The 12,268-nt window shown below is 30.2% G+C and overlaps 1 protein-coding gene across 3 annotated transcripts; it reads left to right on the forward strand.

Moving 5' to 3' along the window:
* The first annotated feature begins 542 nt into the window (after positions 1–542).
* LOC134261569 (uncharacterized) lies at positions 543–11,608 on the forward strand. Of its 3 annotated transcripts, none has more exons than XM_062743997.1 (12): positions 543–787; positions 3,207–3,462; positions 3,553–3,692; positions 7,563–7,803; positions 8,135–8,269; positions 8,496–8,517; positions 9,565–9,614; positions 9,939–9,966; positions 10,111–10,184; positions 10,571–10,607; positions 10,734–10,859; positions 11,199–11,608. In XM_062743997.1, the coding sequence occupies exons 1-12, from the start codon at positions 566–568 to the stop codon at positions 11,323–11,325; spliced, it is 1,458 nt and encodes a 485-aa protein (XP_062599981.1). In that variant the 5' UTR covers positions 543–565; the 3' UTR covers positions 11,326–11,608. The 3 variants fall into 3 exon arrangements, with proteins under 3 accessions (XP_062599981.1, XP_062599996.1, XP_062599989.1); XM_062744012.1 differs by having other exon boundaries at positions 8,213–8,269; XM_062744005.1 differs by having other exon boundaries at positions 3,556–3,692.
* Positions 11,609–12,268: the final 660 nt, after the last annotated feature.

Raw genomic sequence — 12,268 nt, forward strand, 5'->3', positions numbered from 1 at the left:
TCACTTTTAGTGGCATAAGAGCTAATGTAGTCTTTAGAGTGGTCAAGAAGTAATTTTCCAAAGCTTTATTTCATAAATTTCATATACTGTGTTAAATATACTTAATTATCAATTGCACGTTTTTTTCATCGTATTACTTGATAAATCACCCGATTTTTTCTAGAAAATTAAGAAAAAACAGCACTACCAGATCACCATAGAAACAATATCAAAAGTGGGAAAATTCAAATTATTGTTATGCGAATGAATAAAAAAAATTCTTAAAAGACAGTTACATGCAGAGTCGTCGGCTTTTACTTTGTATTTTTGTTATTCTAGGTCATAAACAAGATGATTAGACGTGAAGTACATCAATTGTCACGAACTATGCACGACTCAGTCGTTTATAATATATATGTTAGGGCAATGAGGAAAGGTTCATATTTTGTTAGAAAACATGTATTATGGGGTTCCTTTTTAAAAAAAACAAACTCAGAGATAATTTCATTTTGATCTCGCATTGTGCGATTTCTCGTAAAAGTCAAAAATAGCAATAATAAAACGTATATTAAAACTATTTTGTGAAATGTTAGATTCATCTTTTGCAGAAATCAAAGCTTTTACCAGCAATGCAAACAAATCTATTGAAAAAGCAACTGTTAACGTTCATAAATGTCTTTACATAGGGAAATCTCCAAACGGAGTCCAGGCCCTCACCATTGTTAAGAGCAGCGGGGAAAGACCAGGAGATGTTGTGCAATTTAAGTGCGTAGGAGAAGTTGAAAGCATAAATGGTGTTCCAAGCCAAGTATGTTCGTTTTATTTTTTAAATAATTTTTTAAAATGTTTTTCAATAGAATTCATTTACAAATAATCAATGAGACAAAGAACATAGATTTTTTAACTACATAATTCAAATATTGGATCAAAACTTAGACATGATTAACATGTGATAAATACTGAAATATGAGGATATAATAAACAGCGAAAATATTTAATTTACAAACTTTGTTTGATATTCCTTTATTCAATTCACTGAGTCTTAGTTTGGCTAATTCCTAAGTGTTTGTTTAATATATAATTATAGAAAACTAAAATGGGAAATGTTCCGTCTATATGATTAATATTCGGGGCTATAAATACCATATATTGGATGTTTTCTATTGGATAAGAATGTTTATTTCTCTGGGCCATTTCATTCCAGCTCTGGAATTTCCATTTTTGTATTTCTCCTTTAGAGATTTATTTTGTTTGTAAATCGCGTTTTAATTTGCAATTTCACCTTTTCATTTCTTCTGATTTCTTTTATTGACATCTTGACCTTTGTTCAATAATTAGAATTATAATACATCAGGAACTAGAACATTTTTTTCTACGATATAGTAATTAAAATAAAATGTTCGTAAAAGTGCATATTAAGAGTAAATATCCATGTGCCTGTATGTCATTTTAATTTCAATGGAGACAAAATTTGGAACATTTCCTATACCCCTTAAGACGCCAATTATAATTATTTCGCATTAGAATATATTATATTTGCATTCTCTCTGTTTTCTCCCACTATGAACTTGCGATCTCCAACCGCGTTCATAGAACTACATATAGACACTTCTTACAGCTATTCCTTTTTCATACACGCACACTTCAAGTTATACTACACTTAAATAACACCTTCAGAAGTATGTATATAAAATTTTGTGCAAAAGGAATAGATATAACTTTTGAATAATATTCTCTGGAAAAAAGAAATTGAAAATAATAAAAATTGCTGACTTATATCTTTACAAATTTAATTATGTTCAAAGTATTTGATTATATAAGAAAACTTTTTAGATATTGAAAAGAACTGCCATAATTTTTTTTCTTTTCATATTTTCGCACATTTTTTTTGCAAAGAACGAGAACTCTTCACACTTCGGTGTAAAAGCAAAATTTCTTTTATAGTAGTATATCTATTTCAAGAACGATTTCAGCTCTTCAAAATAAATTTAAGAACTTTAAAAATCATAGAAAAGTATTCTTGATTTATACTCATTATCAAAGCATTCTCTGATTTCATCATGGTGTTAAATAATTGATTTTTCTAAAAGAAGATTTCAATAACTTTGAACGATGACGTTACAACTACATCAAAACAAAAATCAAGGCACAGCTTGTATCCAGATAATTGTTAATACTTTAAAAATAGTTTGTAATTTATTAGAGAAAAGTTGCATTAATCATGTCTACTGATTCTATAGCCGTTTTTTTTTCTGAAGACAAGGAGCGGAGCCTTGTCCTTATGTAAACTAGTATTTCCTCTGATAATATTCTCGACAACATCGGAGGATGCAAATATAAGTAATAAACAATGATTATTAAGTGAACATGGCATTATTTATAGCAATAGCTTTATTGGCATATTTTCCATGAAGCGCTAGCGCGCATTATGCCAGCAGAGCAATACGCAAGTTTCAAGATTATCTCCCTTGGTGCACTCTTTCGTTAAGGAGTGGAGTTTCGTTACCGCGTAAACAGACAGGTGGGACAGTTATTTATATACTGGATACAATGCATCATCGATAAACTGAATTATCATAACTAAATGATTGTCATGATACCCTCTACAACTCTAGAATAACCGAATTAATATAGAGGCATCATTATTTTAAGCAAAAATTGTAACAAAAAAAATTATCAGTGGATGTGAGACATTTCAGACGAGGAAAGATATATGGACCTCTGAAAAATACGATACATATACATCTGATCATTGCACATCGGCAGTCTAAATAACATATTGATTCTTTTCCTTATTATAACTTTTAAAAACCCACTTACTTTTTAGAAAATGTGTGTACAATCAAGAAATTCAGTTTCTCTTTATAAAGACAACGACATTTCTTTCGTTTTCAAGAACCCAGTAAATTTATAAATATGCATAATTGAGCTTGATAAAATCATCAAATGCATCACTGCTCAACATTATTTTTTTCTATAACATTTAAAAAAGATTTAAAAGCCATAAATACCGTTCATTTATTTATGCACATATTTATATAGAAACAACCTGTCCCACCTCCGTGGTGAAATGGATACTTTTTGCGCCTCTTTCGTAGGAGAGTTACAAACTCAAACTGGCGTATTGCTATTCATAAAGCCATGTTCATTGAATAAAGTTGATTATTTCTTAAATGATTCAAATTATATCGTTTAAACTTGAAAGTGAATATTAACTTTCTTAAAAGAACATCAGGTGGTGCAAGAATATGTCTGGAAAATTTACTGAAATATCTCTACAAGACCATCCATTCACCGCAGTAGTATCTAGCAGCAAAGATGGATGCATGCCTATACAGCAATCGGAGATCTTTTACCACATCATGCAAAGTGATGCATACTTAGAAATAATGTGTGAATCGGGTTACAACAAATACACAAGTGAATGTGGAAAAGGAACAGCAAATTCGACGATATTTTTAAACACAAAAACTTCGACTGAAGGTGATTTTTTCTATGAAATTTTATTTTAAAGGTTTTATATAACGCAAAATTATTTCAGTTTTTTCATCTTTGTTTTGAAATTACATAAAGCAGTGGGACAGTGGAAGGTATATCCTATCTTGAAATACGACGAGACGGAAGTTATAGATGAACAATATTTCAACACTCAAGGAATTGGAAGAACCATTCATCTGTTTTGTAGTGCTTCCTCCTTCACATCGAACGAACAGGTAAATCCGTCCTATAAATATACAGAGAGATAAAATAAAATCCATATTATTTTTTGCTTGGCTGAATATTATAAAATTATATCAAATTATATCAGATGATCAGAGGTTCTTCCTGGTTACTGTGCACCAAGGACACGTAATAAACACAATCATCGATATTGAAATGTATGTTGTCTTGGGGGTAAAGCGGTAGAAGCAAAATACACGTGCACATTATAATACCGAGTTATAGAGTTACATTTTAAGTATTTCTTTAATTCGACCTTTTCGACATTTACTGAATTTCTAGACAGTTTATTATATTTTTTCCACGAAAAAATATTTACCTTATTGCCAGATAGGAATTTGAATGAGGTTGATGACATAAACGCGTTACAGTGCCAATTTAAATTAAAATAGAACTATTCATTCTGCAAACTTATAATTTCTTAGATGTTACCATAGAAACAGATATGTAGTTTACAGAAGACAATCAATAACTTGTAAAATAAAATTTTACTCGAGAAAGTGACTATTCCTAATTCTCAAGCTTGTTCACTCTGGTACCATTTCGCCGGGGTGTGTCAAAAGTTTCGAAAATTCCCATTAATGAGACTGGGGTGTGGCAGCCATTTTCAGACTATTTTTATCTCCTTTAAAAGGATAGCTCCATAAGAAGATATAGAAAATGATCAAATTTCAAAACTAAAATGCATGATTTTTTTCTTTGTGAAATAAAAGTAGACAGCTTAAGTTACCGTATCTAAAAAAATAAGTTAAATCTGGTGGTTAATTTGTGATTAATTTTTTGACCCCCCAGCCTCCTTAACCGATTTTTTTTTACTTTTGTCTACCACCTTTTTCACCGATGGAGCATCTTGGCGACTAAATATGCAGTACTGGGTTTGAAGACGTTATAATGTCCCAGATTCTCTCGACTAAGGCTAATCATGTCGAATGGGTTGAACGATATCCCTATCAGAAAGATGAGTGCATCAAACAGGTTTTATTTCTAACAGATATATAGGGGAAAACACCCGGCTTATCTATGATATAATGCAGTACACTGAGGAGGAAGAAATTCCTGGTCTTCTACTACTTATTGATTTTGAAAAAGCCTTCGATACTGTTTCATGGGAATTCATACAAAAAACCTTAACATATTTTCAGTTTGGACCTGATATACACAAATGGGTAAAATTATTCTACCATAATATAACTTCTGCTATTAATCAAGGTGGCAATCTCTCAGCATCCTTCAATATCCATAGAGGCTGTAGACAAGGGGATCCGTTATCACCATATATTTTTCTATTTTGTGCAGAAATTTTAGCTATACAAATAAGAGAAAATAAAAAAATTAAAGGAATAACTGTATGTAATAATGAAAAGAAAATTTCACAACTAGCTGATGATACCTCAATTATCCTTGATGGTAGCAAGGAGTCACTTTTAGAAACAATCAAAGTATTATAACATTTTTTAGATATATCGGGACTAAGAGTTAATTTTTCGAAAACCAATACAGTATGGATTGGATCAAAAAAATATAGTCAAGATATCATTTATAGAGATTTTAATCTGAAATGGGGGACTAATAGATTCACTTTACTTGGAATTAATTTTGATGTAGATCTTCAAAATATGTCTAAATTGAATTATCAGCCAAAGTTAAGCAGAATAAAATCAATCTTGCATCAGTGGGAGAAAAGACACTTAACACCAATAGGAAAAATCACTGTTATAAAAACTTTGGTTCTGCCTTTATTAAACCATATTTTTATGGCAATTCCAAACCCAGATGACAATTTTTATAAGGAGTTGGATAAAGTTTTTTTTTTCCTTTCTGTGGAACCACTCTCAACATAGAATAAAAAAGGATGTAATTGTTAAAACATATGAAGATGGGGGATTAAAGATGATAAATGTAAAGGCTTTTACATCTTCCTTAAAATTATTTTGGATGCGAAAACTCCTATTGTCAAATAGAGATCTACATGATTTTATACCAATAGTAGATATCAATAAAGTTGCAACATGTGGAATTGAATATATTAAAAATATTAAAAAATCACTAAAAAACAAATTTTGGGTGGATGTATTTGACTCATTGATTGAGCTACATCATAAAAAAAACCCAACTGCAGTTAGATCAAATGCTCCTCTTTTTTATAATCCCAACATCCTTGTTGGGGGGAAAGTATTTTTCAATGAATCCATGTTTGATGCTAATATCCGATACATTAATGATGTTATAAATGAAGAGGGAGGTTTCTTGACTTATGAATCTGTTTGTGATATATATCCACAAGTGAAAATTAATTTTTTAGAATATATGAGTATTATAAGTGCTCTTAAAGCATGGATGAAAAAAGCGAATTTTGATAGAAGTGTAACTAAGTCACAAAACCCTCTGGTCATGTCGAATATAAATACTCTTTTAGAATGCAAAAAATCAAGGCAATTTTATAATTTTCTCAACCAAAATAGTACAGAACCTACTGGTAAAAGAAAATGGAATGAAATATTTGAACTGAACGACAAAGAATGGAAATTGATTTTTAAATTGCCTTTTAAAGTTACAAACAATTGCAAATTGCAATAGTTCCAGTACCGAATTCTGAACAAAATTTTGGCCTCAAACTCATATCTATTCAAAATCAAAATCACAGACAACAAAAACTGTACCCTCTGTCAAGTAGAAGAAGAAACAATTGAACATTTGCTTTGGGAGTGTGATCATGTACAAGATTTTTTAAGAGAATTTGAAAATACCTTGAAAATAAAACAAATCTTCAGATATCGGTAACAAAAAATAATTTCATTTTTGGATTCTTAGATAATAGGAAAAAGATACAAAATAATCTTGTTCTATGGCTTAAATATTATATCTACACAATGAGGTGCACAGGGAAAACACTTAATGTACCTGCTGCGATATCGCTTATGAATACATTTTATGAAACTCAAAAATATATTGCATACAAAAATGGTGAAAAGGATATGTTTGATACCTGCTGGAACTACTGGAAGCTTTTATTTCAATGAATATTTAGATTAATATAAATATTGTGGATGCATGCACTCCTCTCTCTCTTCTCCCCCTCCCTATCTTTCTCTCCCCTCTTCTTCCCCCTCCTCTCTCTCTCTCTCTTCTTTCCAAAATGAAAAAATTACACCTTCTGTATTTGTTATTAATCATTTATTGTATTAAATAACAGAATGTGTAAAACAAAAATAAAGAATTATAAAAAAAAAAAAAAAAGATGAGTGCATCAAAGAACTCCAAAGAGATGAGAATATGATTCTGACAGACACATATGGCGATTATGATATTTTTATGTCTAAAGATCGAAAGATCCAGGGGGTATGTTGTTCTTGTCCTGTCTGTCTGTTTATCTCTCTGCCTGTTTCAACTTTAACCTAGCGCATAATTATTGAATGGGTAGAGCAAGGGCTTTCATACTTCACAGGTTTATTCGTTGTGACAAGACCTTTCAACTGATATAAATATTTTTTGACCTTGGCCTAACATTTTGACCGACTTTTTAAAAACTTTAGCCTTGGTCATGACTTGGTAACAGCTAGAACTAGGCTTTGGGTATTTCACAGGTGTATTCCTTGCAACAAGACATTTTTTGGTATCAACACTTTTAACTTGACTTGTATTTGAGAGAATTCAATCCTTGCCGTTAGCTGCTATACAGGGGCATAAATGTTTCACAAACACATCTAGTTTACAATTTTCTATATCGGTTGTATCCCCTTATAAATTTCAGTATCACATGAATAATAACTGTATACGAAATGAGAATTTGTTATACTAGCTGAATGAAGGTTAATCTAATTATGTAAAGCTTCTCCCGTGAGTAATTTCCTTATCTTTCTTAGCCGATGAACTGGTGCGTAAAAAAGACAGATGATGCTAACTGGACAAAAGTTGTCACGCAAGAAGATGCAATAAAATCTTCAGCAAATAAAAGTGGTGGAGAAATGATAATGTTCAGTCAAATTACTTATCATGTAACGGAGTACGACAAGGTTCTTCATTTTACCTGTGAAGTTTCTAATTTCTCTAGCAGCCCCTGTGGATCTGGACTAAATTTTTCTCGTCTTACAATTCGGATAAACGGTAAATACAGCCTGTATCTAACATTTTATCTGTGTAAAATAATTCAATAACAAAGGATTTTAATCAATATTTATGGAGTTTGTCCGAAGATGGCTATGTTCCTTTCTGAGAGATTAATTATTTGATACAATTTTTCCCCTTCAATTTAAGCTACAAACTGTTTATTCAATCTAAAAATGAATACATATGCATAATAAAACAAATAATGACGCATTGTCTTAATTTATGTGTCGTAAAAAGTACATGTAATTATTTTTCATATAGATTTACTATTATTTATTTGATTTTTTTTTTCTTTATGAATATAGAGATATTTTGGCTTTAATTTCAGCCCATCAAACAATGCCATCTGAAAAGGAAAGTGCCGCCACTGTGGCTGTTATATCTGTCTTTCTGTGTTTGATTTTAGTTGCAATAACGGCTCTTGTAATAATCATATACAGAAGAGGAGAAATGACAGTATTTGGTAATTTTATGCTAGTTTAAAATCAATTGATGTTTGAAATATAAATACGAAAAGCCCTATGTTAATCTATCGGACTATGCTTTGAAATGAATTAGACACTTTGCAAAAGTTAATGCAGCAGTAATTCCATTGCCTTTTTTTCAAGATGAAAACATACACAAATATAAAATAATACTGGTAAACTACATGTTAAGCTTCCTTTTTTCAAATTAATTATTATTTTTAGGAATTGCGATCAAGATTGAAAGGTACGTACAATCATTATCATTGTTAGATTATTACAGAACTTAGGCGATTTAACAGTTTGGTTTAAATATTATAATCCTTAGAATGCAGAATATGTAATTAAAGTCATTTAATGATAAATTTAAAGATTTATTTATCATATACACGTACTTTTGATTGCTTGATACTGTAAACCAAGTATTATACGCGTGCGATAAATATCCGCGAGTTCCGCGAGTAACCTCTGCTCGCGGATATTTATCGTCGCGAACCAGTTGTTCATTATATTCCCATATCATTATTTATTTAGAGTTATTTGCCCTTTTTTCAATACCGACCCCGACAATTCAACAAGTAATCACGGAAAAACTTTACTGTTAGTGTACAAGAAGCAGTTGAAATTTCATTACAAACATTCAGAAAAAATAAAAAATAAAATTATTTGTCTAAAAATGATTAAAATGTCAATAATCATTTCAGCTTGTGTTATTATTGTTCATTTATTGTTACAGACGAGTCAGAGATAGCCTGGTTAATTACGGCTAATTATGGCCCAGTCCTGCTCTGTCCCAACCATTTATCATAATAATAATTGCCCCTTGGCTGTGTAGATCTTAGAAAGCGTCGATTACCCAATTAGTATGAGGCACTTTTACAATTGAGAGTTTGAAATCAATTTTAATCTCCTAGATTTTCCCCCGATTTTCGTTTGGGCGTTGTGAAAATGCGTATGAAGTATACTCATGGTAAACATTTTATCTACTGTAGGGGCGGATATAAGATTTTAAATGGACGCAATGCACAGAATGTCTTGAATAATGCGTAAGCAGACCTCACGCTACCATTTTACCTAGTTTATGGGCGGATATAAAATTTTTATTTGATTCAAAATTACTCGTGGAAATAAAAAAAAATGTGACTACTTGTTCGCGGAAATAAATCGTCGCGGATAAGTTCTCGGGCGGTCAGTCGTGAATAAAAAATGACGCGTATAATAATTGGTTTACAGTATTATTAAAGTTGTTATCTATAATTGAAATATTACCGGTAAACATATGCGTACAATCCAGGATCAGCAACCGATTTCAACTGCCAGAGGACGGGAACAAAGTTATTGCAGGTTAGATGTACATTATTATGCATTGAAAAGTAGAGATAAAATAAATCATTTTAATATTCGTAGAGTTGAGATTAAATGAATTATTTTAATATTCGTAGAGTTGAGATTAAATGAATTATTTTAATATTCGTAGAGTTGAGATTAAATATATCATTTCAATATTCGTAGAATTATATTGGTTTTATAAAACAATGCTTATTAGAGTTCAATGAAAATATAAGAATTATTCAGAAAATGCAATGCAAGATTTTCAACGTATTTTTAATATGATTAATATGGACAATCCTAGAACCTAAATATCATATTATAAATGTGCTTTTTCAGAGCCTTCTCAAGCAAACTCATCGCAAAGGTATATTGTTCTAATAAGATTTCATAAAAGAAAGGATTACAAAGTTTACTGTTCAATGAAAATACTTTTATCATATAAAATGATTTTCATTTATGTATGTCTTTGTATTCAATTTACATGTATTCAAATATCAACTTTTCACAGAATATCACAGTCAAGCATACGATATATTGATGAGCCAATCCAAATCAATTCTCAGATTGATGAAAACAAGACAGGTATTTTTTTTTATTCCACAATTTATTTATTTGTTTAAAATATGTTAATTAATTATTTTGCTTACACTTTACAAGGACATAACTTTATTGTGCATGGTCTGTACATGTCTCTGTTATAAATTATCATTTTAATTCAAAGACAATGCCAGGAAAGTAAAATATTTTTATTCCTTTATTATGCTCTTTTGAGAATTTTTTGTTATTTCTACACTTCCTTTTTAGTTTTTTTTTATTTTCCCGAGAATATTTTTACATTAGTTTTTTGTGTAACGGTTTAGCATTCCAAAAGAGAAAAAGATGGAATTTAGAATAAAAGTGATAAAAGAAAAAAGTAAAAAAAAAAAAAAGTGATTCTTTCACTTTGAAATATATTTTTGTTTTGTCAGAGCATAAAGGTCAAAGAGATTCTGAAGATAATATTCAGTAAGTACCAGTGAAATTGTGAAGCCATTTTGCCTCATTAATATTTTTTTTTTAAATTTTAATCATTAAATTGTTCAACACTTGTGCAGTTTAATTCATACTAAAGAATTAATTTTTTTGCTCCAGGGGGTTGTACGAAGAACCAGACTGCACTATGGCGGTTCAAAGACAGAGTGTGTATGAAAATGAATTGATGAAAGATGAGATTTTGAATGAAGGAGAAAAACTGAAACAACAAACTGAATCAAAAATGTAAGTGACAAAAAACATGTTTCGAATCATCATTAGATAATTATCTGTTTGTGTAGGAAGCTATTGCTAATATGAAATAATATAATTTAAAACGTATTAATATCTAAACCCTTCCATTACTCAGAGCATAAGATTATGATTTTTGTTAAATCTTCACATTCAGAGGGATCATACTGAATAACATTTCGGTGTCAATTATTGTCATCAATTTAGTGATTTGAATAGAAAAAAAAAACAATTTAATCAAACTTTGCCGTTGCAATTTAATACTTATACTTTGTTATAAAATCTACTTTAATTCAAATTGAATCAAAATATATACTTTCTTTTGTGCGACAGATGTGACTATGATGAGCTGCACATTGAAGAAGAACAGCAAAACTACGAAGATCTAGACTTAAAACAAGTGCATACACGTTCAAAAGAAAAGACTCGCGAAAAGAACGAGTCTTTTCTTTTTTCCTGAAAGTAGAACACATACAAAATTAAGCATCTGAATCATAAAACATTGAACACTTTCTAGGAAAAGTTATAAAATGTTTCCTTGAGAAAAGAACATTACTTATCTTGTATCTATCAATGAAATGTTCAGTTATGTACTATTTTAGATTCATGACTTGGTTTGTAGGTATATATTTTGAACAATCTTTTTTTACGTTTATGAAGAAAAGAATAATATAAAGATGTAATTAATGTCCACAAATGTGTATAATGATAATTCTGAGCAATTAAAAATGACATTATTTTGACTTGGATGGACACCCCTCCCCCCTACCTTGAAGAAAAACGTTTACATTTATTAAACTTTTTTGGAATTGTTCATTTAAAACAATGGATCCCTGTCTTGGGATCACGAACTGTGCCGATTCAAGGTTACAGGCGTTATTTGTAATAAAAGTTTGCTTCTTTTGACTTGGAAATATTCCCTTCTGATGGCAAGAGTTGTAATACGAATAGGTAAATGATGGACATGGAGATAATTGATGAAATTTTTAAAAATGCAATTTTTTTATTTTATACACTTAAAAATTTGGATAATTGTGTCATTATGTAAGCATGTGATGTAAAAACCTGGGGTTAGAACCACATATACAATAAAATGCATAGCAAATATATATATTCAGCTCCTTAAGGTAGATAAGAGTTAATTGGTTATGTTAATGTCTCTTGTATGTGAAAATATTTTTCCGAGGCTTTAACACTAATTCTAATATAGATAAATTTTCTGCTCCTTAAAGCTTAAGAATATACTTCTTTTATGTAGAGAATAATAGCATATTACAGTATTATACATGTACATGAATTAGTTTCTGTATCAGATATCGAAACACCAATATAATCTAAAGGTCATGCATGTTCAGTTTACTTTGTAATTTCTATATTGCCGACATTGAAAGTTAGATAGTTTT

Source organism: Saccostrea cucullata, unplaced genomic scaffold (assembly GCF_032062105.1).
Source record: "Saccostrea cucullata isolate Sc308-1 unplaced genomic scaffold, CSIRO_AGI_Scuc_v1 ctg356, whole genome shotgun sequence".
Taxonomy (NCBI): Eukaryota; Metazoa; Mollusca; class Bivalvia; order Ostreida; family Ostreidae; genus Saccostrea; species Saccostrea cuccullata.

Excerpts from the sequence above, each read along its gene's own strand:
- LOC134261569 (XM_062743997.1), top strand. The coding sequence starts at position 566 with ATGTTAGATTCATCTTTTGCAGAAATCAAAGCTTTTACCAGCAATGCA. Across the intron at positions 788-3,206 it reads TAAATGGTGTTCCAAGCCAA|AACATCAGGTGGTGCAAGAA; the intron begins GTATGTTCGTTT and ends CTTTCTTAAAAG. Across the intron at positions 9,967-10,110 it reads CAAGCAAACTCATCGCAAAG|AATATCACAGTCAAGCATAC; the intron begins GTATATTGTTCT and ends AACTTTTCACAG.